The sequence below is a fragment of the Malus domestica genome, chromosome 05 (genome assembly GCF_042453785.1).
Source record: "Malus domestica chromosome 05, GDT2T_hap1".
NCBI lineage: Eukaryota > Viridiplantae > Streptophyta > Magnoliopsida > Rosales > Rosaceae > Malus > Malus domestica.
Genome location: NC_091665.1, coordinates 24,130,912 through 24,143,014, shown reverse-complemented (window position 1 = coordinate 24,143,014; position 12,103 = coordinate 24,130,912). Strand labels below are relative to the sequence as shown.

The 12,103-nt window shown below is 38.6% G+C and overlaps 2 protein-coding genes across 2 annotated transcripts; both read left to right on the top strand.

Annotated features, from left to right (window-relative positions):
* The first annotated feature begins 1,029 nt into the window (after nt 1–1,029).
* Nucleotides 1,030–3,489, top strand: LOC139196155 (uncharacterized). Its single transcript, XM_070821815.1, has 5 exons — nt 1,030–1,232; nt 1,450–1,669; nt 2,062–2,295; nt 3,052–3,247; nt 3,296–3,489. The coding sequence occupies exons 1-5, from the start codon at nt 1,030–1,032 to the stop codon at nt 3,487–3,489; spliced, it is 1,047 nt and encodes a 348-aa protein (XP_070677916.1).
* A 3,104-nt stretch (nt 3,490–6,593) lies between these two features.
* LOC103410607 (beta-galactosidase 13-like) lies at nt 6,594–11,433 on the top strand. The gene is made up of 18 exons (XM_070822416.1): nt 6,594–6,987; nt 7,204–7,299; nt 7,401–7,513; nt 7,595–7,661; nt 7,747–7,839; nt 7,929–8,072; nt 8,169–8,263; nt 8,349–8,454; nt 8,532–8,616; nt 8,714–8,832; nt 8,922–9,268; nt 9,342–9,451; nt 9,577–9,686; nt 9,775–9,882; nt 10,039–10,143; nt 10,233–10,378; nt 10,494–10,839; nt 10,938–11,433. Exons 1-18 carry the CDS (start codon nt 6,715–6,717, stop codon nt 11,055–11,057), a joined length of 2,583 nt encoding a protein of 860 aa, XP_070678517.1. The 5' UTR covers nt 6,594–6,714; the 3' UTR covers nt 11,058–11,433.
* Nucleotides 11,434–12,103: the final 670 nt, after the last annotated feature.

Sequence of the window (12,103 nt, the reverse complement as noted above, 5' to 3'; positions counted from 1 at the left end):
TTTTCCTGGGCCCAAACAACGTTGTTTTGCCCAAGCTGTTTCAAAAATCAAACAGACGCGTGAGCGCCTTCGTCTTCTTCAACCAGCCCAGCGAACTGCCGAGGACTTTCGTCGAACACTTGGTATGCAGCCCCAAGGGGTCGCACCAGCAGCTCCAAGAGGTCTCACAGGTTGTTTCCATGGCTTCCAAGGGGTCGTGCGACCCCATTGACCCCACTATGGATCCGCCACTGGTTACATATCTGATTTCTGGTGTGTGTGTCTATATATATAACATCTATCTGATGCAACTTATTATGCATTTATCATCTACGATGAAGTTCTATACGTCAGCATTCATGTGCCCTTGCTCAAGATTCAAGATGATTTATATAGCTCATTAATTACTCATTATAACAGTCAGCTGGCAGTAATTACTTATTATAACCATCTGTGATCGAATATAGATGATCAAAGAACAGCATGTAACGTACTTGGTTATGACTACAGTACACGCCATTCCATCCTTCCTTTTCCATTTGCAAACTCCATAATCGACTGAAGGGCCCATCTACATTTGGTTAGCTGAATACTGTTGGAAGGTTACACCAAATTTAAGTTACCAAGAAAGAGTCATAAATCAGGGTTAAGAAAGATAGATGTTCTAGAGTTGTGACGTTTGGAATTTCTAGAGTTAATCATGATTTCTCTAGATGTTTCAATTATTAAAAAGCTTATAATTAGCTAAATAAATGATGATGTATTGTAGTGGTTATAAAAGCCATGTAGTGTTACAAGTTTGATGTGTGATAGAAATCAAAAGAGTCTTTTCAAGTTTTAAAACCTCTCCCCTCTTCTAAAATATTGGCTTGAGCCATCTTTCATAGAAACCTATTGAAGCGTTTCTCTGTTGCTCTTCCTCCTAAAAATTGGTATCAGAGCCTTGTTGAAGTTTTTGTCAATATGGCGATTGCAAATGCAAATGGTCACAACTTGGTTTCACTAATTCCTCGATTTGGTGGTGATAATTACGACTATTGAAGCAATAATATGAAGGTGTTGTTGAAGGCTTTGGAGCTATGGAATATTGTTGAAGCAGACTATGAAGAGACGGACAACGAAGCTGTGTTAACTCAAGCGCAGATGAATAGTTTGAGGGAGAACCAAAAGAAGGATAGCAAGACACTTTTCCACATCTATCAAACCATTGAGATGCTAGCATATGAAAGAGTTGCGAAAGCTGAAAATAAAAAGCAAGCATGAGATATGATTGAGAATGCTTACAAGGGTAAGGAGAAGGTAAAGAAGGTTTGTCTGCAATCTTTAAGGAAAGAATTTGAAAAGTTGGAGATGAAAGAAGATGAGACAATCAAAGACTATTTTATCAGAGTTACCTTTGTTGTTAATCAAATGGCTTTAAATGGGGAGATTCTTGAAGATGTAAGAATTGTTGAAAAAAATTCTCCCCAGCTTACCGGTGAAATTCGATTATGTTGTGGCTGCAATCAAAGAGTCAAATGATATTTCAACTTTTTCTATGGAAGAAGTACAAGGAAAATTGGAGGCACATGAAATCAAAATTAATTTGAGGAATCCTCCCGCTACTCAACCTGATCAAGCACTCAAGTCTCAAGTTACAACTATGGGAGGCAATGGCAATCAAGCTTTGGATGTGGAAGAGGCGGACGAGGTAGAGGAAGAAATTTGAATGGCAGAGGCACTAATTCTTATGGCAATGAATGAGGCTCATCAAGCAATTCCAATAATGAAGGTGAAAGAAATTTCAATTTGTACGGAGGAAGATGATGTGTTTTTCGAAAAGGAAGAGGACATGGCACTTCAGAATGCTATTATTGCAACAAACCTGGGCACAAGATAAGAGAATGTCGGTTCAAAAAGGCTGATGATGAAAAACAATATGGAGCAAGTTGTATGCATCAAACCAATTTTGGAGAAGGTGATTATAAAGAAATTTTATTGCTTGCATGTCATGGAGATCAAATGAACAATGTGTGGTATTTGGATAGCAGAGTTAGCAAACATATGACAGGTAACAAAAACTTTTTATTTGTCCTCTATAAGTTCAATCGTGGTCAAGTAAGAATTGGAGATGATAAAGCGTATAAAATTGAGGGAATTGGTGAGGTATCTTTCAAACCAAAATCTGGAACAATTGAGAAGGTTTTTGAAGTATATTATGTTTCTGGTTTGAAGAGTAATTTATTGAGTATGGGTCATCTGTTGAGGAAGGGTTATGATATTCGCCTCCATGGTGATTTTTGTGTTATTAAAAGGAAGGATAAATTTGTTGCCAAGGTTGGACTTGCCGCAAATAACTTGTTTCCTTTGAAGCTCCAGACAACAAAACTATCTTGCTTAGTTCTAAAAAAGAAGTCTCTAAGTTATGGCATGACAAATATGGCCATTTAAATTATGGAAGTTTGAAGTTGCTGTAAAACAAAAGAATGGTACATGTGCTGCCTCAATTTGATCTAGTAAATGGCGTTTATAAAGATTGTCAATTTGGTAAGCAACATAGAAGTTCATTTCCTTTAGAGTCATTTTGGCGAGCAAAGAAGCTGTTGGAGCTTATTCATTCTGACTTGTGTGGTCCAATGCCAGTAGCATCTTTTGGAAGTAGTCTATATTTCATTACATTTATTGATGATTTCTCATGAAAAGTTTGGGTTTACTTCCTCAAAGAAAAATATGAAGCATTTCAAGGCCGAAGTTGAAAAGTTTGTTAGTCTTCCAATCAAAAGTTCAAGGACAGGTTGTGGTGGAGAGTATCTCTCCAATGAGTTTCAAAATAATTGCAGAGATCACAGATTAAAGCATTAGTTGACAGCCCGATATACACCTCAACAAAATGGTGTGAGCGAAAGAAAGAACCGGAAAATCATGCAGATGGTGAGATGCATGCTCAAGAAGAAAAAATTGCAACAAGAACTTAGGGCAGAAGTTGTTTCTTGTGTTGCATATTTAATCAATAGATGACCAACAAAGAGTTTGAAGGATTGCACACCTCATGAAGCATGGTATTGAGTGAAATCGAGAGTGCAACGTTTGAAGATTTTTGGTTGTGCTGCCTATTCCCATGTTCCAAAGGAGTTGAGAAACAAGCTCGACCATAAGGTAGAAAAGTGCATTTTCATTGGATATAATGAAAGGAGCAAGGCCTACAAGCTGTACAATCCGAAGACCAAAAAGTTCTTGATCAGCTATGATGTCCACTTTGATGAAAATGCTTTCTTTGAAGAAGAAAATGGTACATCAAAATTGTCTATTATGTAAGAAGATGATACTTATCAATCAGAAATTGCTCCTCAATCTCCAAGAGCTACAACAAGTGATGACAACTCGCCTCCAAGAAAGTTAAGAAGTACACAAGATCTTTATGACTTTTCAAAGCAAGTAGATTTGAAGGATAATACTATATTCTTTTCCTTCTTTGCTGGAGAGGATCCAGTTTCATTTAATGAAGCATGTGAAGAGGAAAAAAGGAAGTAAGTTATGGATGAAGAAATAAAGGCTATTGAGAAGAATAAGACTTGGGAGCTCACAAATCTACCAGCACACAAGAATCCTATTGGTGTGAAATGGGTATATAAGACAAATAAAAATGCAGATGGGTCCATTAACAAGTACAAGGCGAGACTCGTTGCAAAGGTTTATACGCAAAAGGAAGGTGAAGACTATACTGAAGTTTTTCTTCTATTTCCAACTTGACACTATTTGACTGATCATCTATCTTGCTGCACAAAACAATTGGGAAATTTTTCAAATGGATGTAAAGTCTGTGTTCTTGGATGGTGTCCTTCAAGAAGAAGTTTATTTGGAGCAGCCACCTGAATATGTTAACAAAGGAGAGGAAAACAAAGTTTACAAGCTTAAGAAGGCGTTATATGGGCTCAAGCAATCACCACGTGCATGGTACAACCGTATTAATTCATACTTCAAGAAACATGGTTTTCAGAAGTGCTCGTATGAACATACCCTCTATGTCAAAAGCACCTCACAAGGAAGTTTCATGGTCGTAAGTCTTTATGTGGATGATCTTATCTTTATCGGAAATGAGTTAGAGCTATTAAATGGTTTTAAGCTCTCTATGATGAAAGAATTTGAGATGACAGATTTGGGCAAGCTACATCACTTTCTTGGTATTGAAGTTTCTCAATCTAAGAAAGACATTTTCATTTCTCAAGAGAGTTATGTAAAATAAGTTTTGAAGAAATATGGGAAGGAGAACACAAACCCAATAGTGACACCATGCATTACAGGCCTAAAGCTAAGCAAAGATGGTGAAGGGAGACTTGTCGATTCCACCAAGTTTCGAAGTTTGGTGGGTAATTTGATGTACTTAATGGCCATGAGACTGGACATTATGTATGCAGTAAGTTTGGTGAGTAGGTTTATGGAAAAGCCACATTCAAATCATTGGGAAGCTGCATAAAGAATTCTGCGATACATCAAAGGAACCGTTGATTATGACATTTTTTATGAAGCAAATGTTCCAGTGAAACTTATTGGCTATACTGACAGTGATTTAGCTGGAAGTATTAATGATTGCAAAAGCACTGTAGGTTATGTTTTTAGTCTGGGAAGTGGCGTGATTTCATGGAGTCCGAGGAAGCAATCGATTGTTGCCCTCTCTACATCAGAAGCGGAGTACATAGCTGCCTCTCTTGATGTCACACAGTTTGTCTACTTGGCATTTTGGAGAGTCTGTTGCATAAACAAAAAGGTCCAACCACTTTGTTTTGTGACAATAGCTCAACAATTTCAATATCAAAAGATCATGTTCTACATGGGAGAACAAAGCACCTCTGCATCCGCTTTCATTTCCTAAGGGAGCTTGTTAGTGAGGGAGTTATACAGCTAAAGTATTGCAAAACAGATGAACATATGACAGATGTGTTCACAAAGCCGCTTGGTGAGCAAGTGTTCAAGTGAGATGTTTCAAGACTAGGAATCAAAAGCAAATTTGGTTTAAGGGAGGCAATGTTGGGAGGTTAAACCAAATTTAAGTTACCAAGAAAGAGTCATAAATCAGGGTTAAGAAAGATAGAAGTTCTAGAGTTGTGATGTTTGGAATTTCTAGAGGTTAATCATGATTTCTCTAGATGTTTCAATTAGTAAGAAGCTTATAATTAGCTAAATAAATGATGATGTATTGTAGTGGTTATAAGAGCCAAGTAGTGTTACGAGTTTGATGTGTGAAAGAAATCAGAAGAGTCGTTTCAAGTTTAAAAACCTCTTCCCTCTCCTAAAATATTGGCTTGAGCCTTCTTCCATAGAAACCTATTAAAGCGTTTCTCTATCGCTCTTCCTCCTACAAATACACGCCCAACGAAAAACCTCCACCCTGCATTAACACATAAAAACAGTCATGACGATATAAGAAGGAAATGGTCATAAATAAAAGAGCAGCCTGACAATTTAATACCAGCGCATCCTTGCGTATGGTGCAATTAAACAGCGCAAAAACCATTCCAGACTGCTCTTTGCAGTAAGACTCATAAGCATCACCAAACAAGAAAACCGAAATGGTATCTTCATCCAGACACCCGAGTTTCCATATACAAACCACTTCCCGTTTAAACTAGTTATTGGAATCCCCTTCTCGGTCAACACTCCCGCAGTTGCCCAGCATCCTGTAAGTGTATCTCCACGCAGCAAATTCCAAGAAAAATTGTATGTAAAGTATCACAACCCAATTCAACCATCATGGGAATACAACTTTAAAAGCAAATCCATTTGGTTTCTAAAAGAAAGGATGCATTTCCAGCTATCCAATCACACAATGCCTAAACAATGATAGTGCAAAGCAAGAAAATTACTTCAAGGTGGATAACCGAACAAAACGAATGTCTCAAAAGTGATCACTAAGCTCTAAGGGAGTTTAACCTATGAGTACAGAGATGTTCTAAAATGGAGCATAACCTATGAGTACAGAGATGTTCTAAACCACAGAACTCCGTTCTGGCTACATCTGCTCTTGTTCTAGTGTTCCACTTTTCTTTTTATGCTTGGTACGACATCCATCAAAAAGACCCTCTCATAAAACGAATGGTGCATGAGTTGTAGATCTGTGAATGGTTTTGGAAAGGAACCGAAATCTAGATATCAAACTGCCAAATAAATGGTGCATATTATTAACAATGTTAGATTATATACACAATCTTTTTTCAATCAATGTGATCCCAATTCAATCCTTTTAATTTTTTTTTCTTTTGATCCCCTTACTTGTAAGCCAAGATACACACAATGGGTCATCCTAAATCCCAAACAAAACCTTTGACACGGAAAGGATGTAATTAAAATGGGAAAGAAAGAAAGCAAAAAAAATGGAAAGTGCCAAGTGGAAGCAATTTTATGTGGGATATGAAATTAGTCAAAAATATATAACCAAATAAATAGACAAATTTGCCATATAAACATGCAAATCAATACACAAACCTGGTCTACCCTTCAGTCTCGGATCAACTTTCACTTTCACATCCACAAATATTTCCCTCCTTGCCGTAGTCCACATTCAACCCCCAAATAATCGGATGTTCTCTCTTCTAACAATAGCATATAAGATGTTCAAACGCACTCATGAAAAAAATTGCTATAAATCCAAGTTTTCGATCAGTAGGTGTATATCAACCATCTATCTCCTTATATCTTTGTGTTTGATGGAATTTCTGAACCAGTGTTAATTGTCAAATTTCGAGTGTTGAAGTTGTAACAATGGTGGTGTCAAGGACTTTTCTGTGGATTTCTTTTGTTCTTTTGGTGGTCTCGGACAGTCTAGTTTATGCCAACGTTAAGAAGCCGGCTGCTGCTGCAGATGGGGTAGCATTGGTGGACTTGCTGGAAGGGGAAGATCCAGTTGTTGAAAAGAGAGACAAGAAGAAACTTGAAGTCGGGGAGGTGACATATGATGGCAGGTCCATCATGATCAACGGAAAACGCGAGATTTTCTTTTCTGGTTCAATTCATTATCCAAGGAGCACAGTGGATGTAAGTTTTTTAAATTCTATCTTCTATATTTATTTTTGCACAAAGGAGATTAGTTAAATTGAAAGCACGGCGGATGTATGTTACCTTCGGTCGGGTGCAAGAGTGAATGCTCTGAAGAAATGGAGCTACTAGCTCCCGCGTTTATCTTGTAATTTATTTTGGTGTTTGGTGATGAAATTTGATTGTTAATATTTGTGCTCAATTGGGTTTTTTCAGATGTGGCCTGATCTTCTCAGGAAGGCAAAACAGGGAGGTTTGAATGTGATTCAAACTTATGTCTTTTGGAACCTTCATGAGCCTGTGAAAGGCAAGGTACTAGGAAAATTATACAGATTGTTGCTTGGATTACATGAAGAATGTGATTAAATTGTGAAAAATTATGGCTTGCATTGAATCTTGTATTGATTTTGCAGTGGAATTTCGAGGGCAACGCCGATTTGGTGAAGTTCATCAGGCTGATTCAGGAGAACAATATGTATGTCACCCTCAGGGTAGGGCCATTCATCCAAGCCGAATGGAACCACGGGTAAATATATAATTTGGTAATGTTGATGTTCATCTTAATTCCCTTCCTATGATGAATTATTTCTAACAAATTTCGATTTAGAGGGCTTCCATATTGGCTGAGGGAGGAACCGAACATAGTTTTCCGTTCGGATAATCCAACATACAAGGTACATCACACCTCAATGTGAAAAACTAATATGATTTGAGGAGCCATAGTAACTGATATTATAAGACCTTAAATTCCTTTTGCAGCAACACATGGAGGCATTCGTGGTTAAGATAATGAAGATGATGAAAGATGAGAAGCTATTTGCTCCACAGGGAGGTCCAATCATCTTAGCTCAGGTTGGTACTTGGTTCCTCTCCGAAAATTGTTACTTCTGGGGAAGCATTATTCATCTGATCTGGCTAACTTATAATGTTTCATGACACAGGTTGAAAATGAGTACACTCATGTCCAGCGTGCATATAGAGAGTTGGGGGACAGTTATGTGCAGTGGGCAGCAAAAATGGCACTTGCGCAGAACGTCGGTGTGCCATGGATCATGTGCAAACAGAAGGATGCTCCTGATCCAGTCGTAAGTTTACGAACTTAATCTCTGTTGATTCTAAGATAAATTAAGCATTAAAATTTATCGGTAGAACAAAGTTTTATTGTTTTTGTGTGTGTTCAGATTAATACTTGCAATGGAAGGCACTGTGGAGACACTTTTCCAGGCCCTAATAAGCCTCACAAGCCTTCTCTATGGACTGAGAACTGGACTGCTCAGTAAGTAGATATATAGAATATCTAGTGAGTATATATAAAAAAAAGGTGGTTTTCTAACCACATTTCTTCTTTTTCATGATTACAGGTACAGAGTATTTGGTGATCCTCCTTCACAAAGATCGGCAGAAGACATTGCGTTTTCAGTTGCTCGATTTTTCTCCAAGGATGGAACCCTAACCAACTACTATATGGTAACCGGCCACCTTCAAATTCTTTATAAAATTATCACCAGCAGAATATATAAAGCAACCCTATTTGACACTTGCAGTACCATGGTGGAACAAACTTTGGAAGAACAAGTTCTATTTTCACAACAACTCGATACTATGATGAAGCACCTCTTGATGAATATGGTAAAAGATCGTGAATTTCTTTATATATGATGATAATTCAAGATGGTTTCTCATCATATACGCATTCAAATCGGGAATTATTTTATTTTCGATGCAGGTTTGCAAAGGGAGCCGAAATGGGGTCACCTCAAGGACTTGCACAAGGCTTTGAATCTATGCAAGAAGTCTTTGTTAGCAGGAGCTCCTGGAGTCCTAAAGTTGGGCAAAGAAACCGAGGCAAGTCTCGTACATCCCCATAAATCGAAAATTATGCAGGAAGAGAAGGAAAAAAAAGTGTCACTAATAGGCTTCATTCTGCTTTGTAGGCTCGTTTCTATGAGAAGCCTGGAACAGACATATGTGTTGCTTTCCTGGCAAACAACCACTCAAAACTCGAAACAAGTGTCACTTGGCGTGGGCAGGAGTATTTCCTGCCACCACATTCTATTAGCATCCTCCCAGACTGCAAGACCGTGGTCTTTAATTCTCAGCAGATTGTGTCACAGCATAATACGAGGAACTTTGTTCGATCAAAGGCTGCTAAAAAACTCAACTGGGAAATGTCTCCAGAACCAATTCCAACCGTTGTGCAGGTGCCAGTGAATCAAAAGAAACCACAGGAACTTTACCACTTGCTCAAAGATGCCACAGACTATGGATGGTTTACCACTAGGTAAGTTCATGTATGCATATTTTAGGATGTAAACAATTTGATATTACTGCTGACATATGTTTTATGACTGCAGCCTTGACCTAGGTCCATATGACTTGCCGATGAAGGATTCTATTCGCCCGGTTATCCGAATCCCAAGTCTTGGTCACGCAATGGGCGTATTCGTCAATGGTGAATATATCGGTAAGAGCACAGAAACAGTCCTGCAGACATACATACTAGTTTCCGTACTTTGTCAATGTCAGTGACAAGGCATCCCTTGTACTTTCTGTTGACATGATGACTAAGCGATTCGAAGATGTTTCCAGGAACCGAACACGGAAGCCACGCGGAGAAGGGATTTGTCTTCGAGAAACCTGTCACATTCAAGCAAGGGCTCAACTACATCTCATTGCTTTGCATGACAGTGGGACTCCCAGTAAGTCAGCTCATAACTTATTAGCACAGTTTGAGTAAGGTTTAGGATTTAAAACAGGTGCTAACTAATTTATTTTTCATCAATGAAGGATAGTGGAGCATACATGGAGCACAGATACGCCGGACCCCGAACCATAACAGTCCTGGGATTGAACACAGGAACAATTGATCTCTCACAAAATGGCTGGGGACATAGGGTGTGTACACTTAAATTTCCGTTATAACTGGGAAATGATTTCCGCACTCCCATTTTCCTTAGGGAGGAGCGCAGGAGAAAACATGAGTGCAAAATCATTTCCCTTGGAATATTGAAATGGAGATGATATCCAATTTTGTTGGCTCCCATTATTCAGGTTGGCTTGAATGGCGAAAACTTGCAAGTGTTCACTGAGAAGGGAGCGCAGAAAGTCCAATGGACTAAAGCTGCAGGCAAAGGAAGGGCTCTCACATGGTACAAGGTAAAGTTTCTGAAGCCAACATTCTAAAGTCCGATGCATTTTACTGAATTGTACATTGCAGTATTTTATATCCAATGCTTTTGTTGCAGACATATTTTGATGCTCCTGAAGGGAAAGACCCCGTTGCTATCCGGATGACTGGAATGGGAAAGGGAATGGTTTGGGTGAATGGTTTAAGCATCGGGCGGCACTGGATGTCCTTCCTCTCTCCGCTTGGACAACCTACTCAAGCCGAGTAAGTGAAATCACACACGAAAAAAGCGTACAATGTAATAGTATGATGCAATATATCAATATAAATCTCCGCAAAAACAGAAAATTTAAGTTTCATTTGCAACCCTTTTGATCAGGTACCATATTCCGAGATCTTTCATCAAGCCGGGCAAAAATTTCCTTGTTGTATTGGAGGAACAGGATGCTGACCCTAAAGACATTGAGATCCTAACGGTCAACAGAGACACAATCTGTTCCATGAGTTCACAGATGCATCCTCCACACGTTAATGCATTCGAAAGAAAGGGAGGCAAGTTCCAAATTGTTGCAGGCATCTCTGCCGCAACTGCTCAACTCAAGTGTCCAAACTACAAAAAGATTGTTGCTGTGGAGTTCGCAAGCTTCGGTACTCCTGAAGGCGTATGTGGAACTTACGCCATTGGCAGCTGTGATGCTCCGGGAACCAAAAAGATCGTTGAAGAGGTAAAAATTTCCCTGGTCATGATGCAGGTTTCTCAACCAATCTGCTAAATTATGAATTCTGAAGTTCTAACCGATGTTTTTGTTTTGGCTTTTTTCAGAAGTGCTTAGGAAAGACTGCATGTACAGTCCCTAGTGACCCCGGGCTTTTCTTCAAAGTTGATCCTTGCCCAACTGTCAAGATCAAGAGACTTGCGATCCAAGTATTGTGTTCCCACTAAGGGGTCAGAGAGTTTTGATAGAAAAGTTTTCTGGGAGATGTTTGTGCTTAAATTTGTCCACATTTCACTTATTTGGGTCTAAAGCTAAATTATGGTATTGAGATATTTTGAGTTGCATCAGGTAGCACACGTTTTGGGCGGTGCCTTTATGCCAAACTCTATCATTTTATGTATACGTTTGCAATCCATTTCCAACAAGTGGCTTTTTAGTTCCTTATGTAAAAGGATGCAAAGGCAAAAGAAAAAGGACACTCAAATAACCAAACAAATCTCTCTCTATAAAACCAATGTCGGAAACCTTTTATTTCAAAGCTTTATTCAATATTGCAAGCTCTTTCATTTCTTTCAATTAAAGTCAAAGCCCTCTTTCAATTCATCCTAGTTTTGTTGTCTTTACAAGTATTCCTCTTTCAACCTCTGTCTTGTAATAGCTGGTAGCATTTCAATACAAGATCTCTCTTCGCATCATTATTGTCATTTCAATATATACAGAATCTCTCTTCACTATTTATATATTGTGATACAGATATCTACATAAGGAAAGTCCTTATCGTATGAGGGAAAGAAATAACCTAAGTTGAGCCTCTCACTCAACGACACAATCTTTCAGTTAGAAGTCAATTAAGCACAATCTCAATCACTCAAATCCCGTCTACTAGCGGTAACTAGTAGTGACACGCTCGCAATCTCTAAATTCATGCTCGTGTGAATTCCCAGCCTACCGGCAAGGCCAATGACGAATTTAGGGTGCGAACAGGAGAACTGAAGACCCTGCAGCTAGTTTGCGGTGGTTTGAGATGGCCAAGTAGAATCTGGGACTATGGAAGCTCAACATTATGTTCTTCTTAGTAAAATGCAAAGTTGCAGACAAGGAAGATACTTATACATGCTTCTTTGTGCCCAATGTATTATCACCAACAGAAAGAGAAAAACATTCAAACTTTTCAACAAATAAACACAATGACAAAGCTATTCACTGGACAAGCACGTACTTAGGACCCATTTGATAATCATTCACTTTTTAAGATTGCACTTTAAATTTTTTT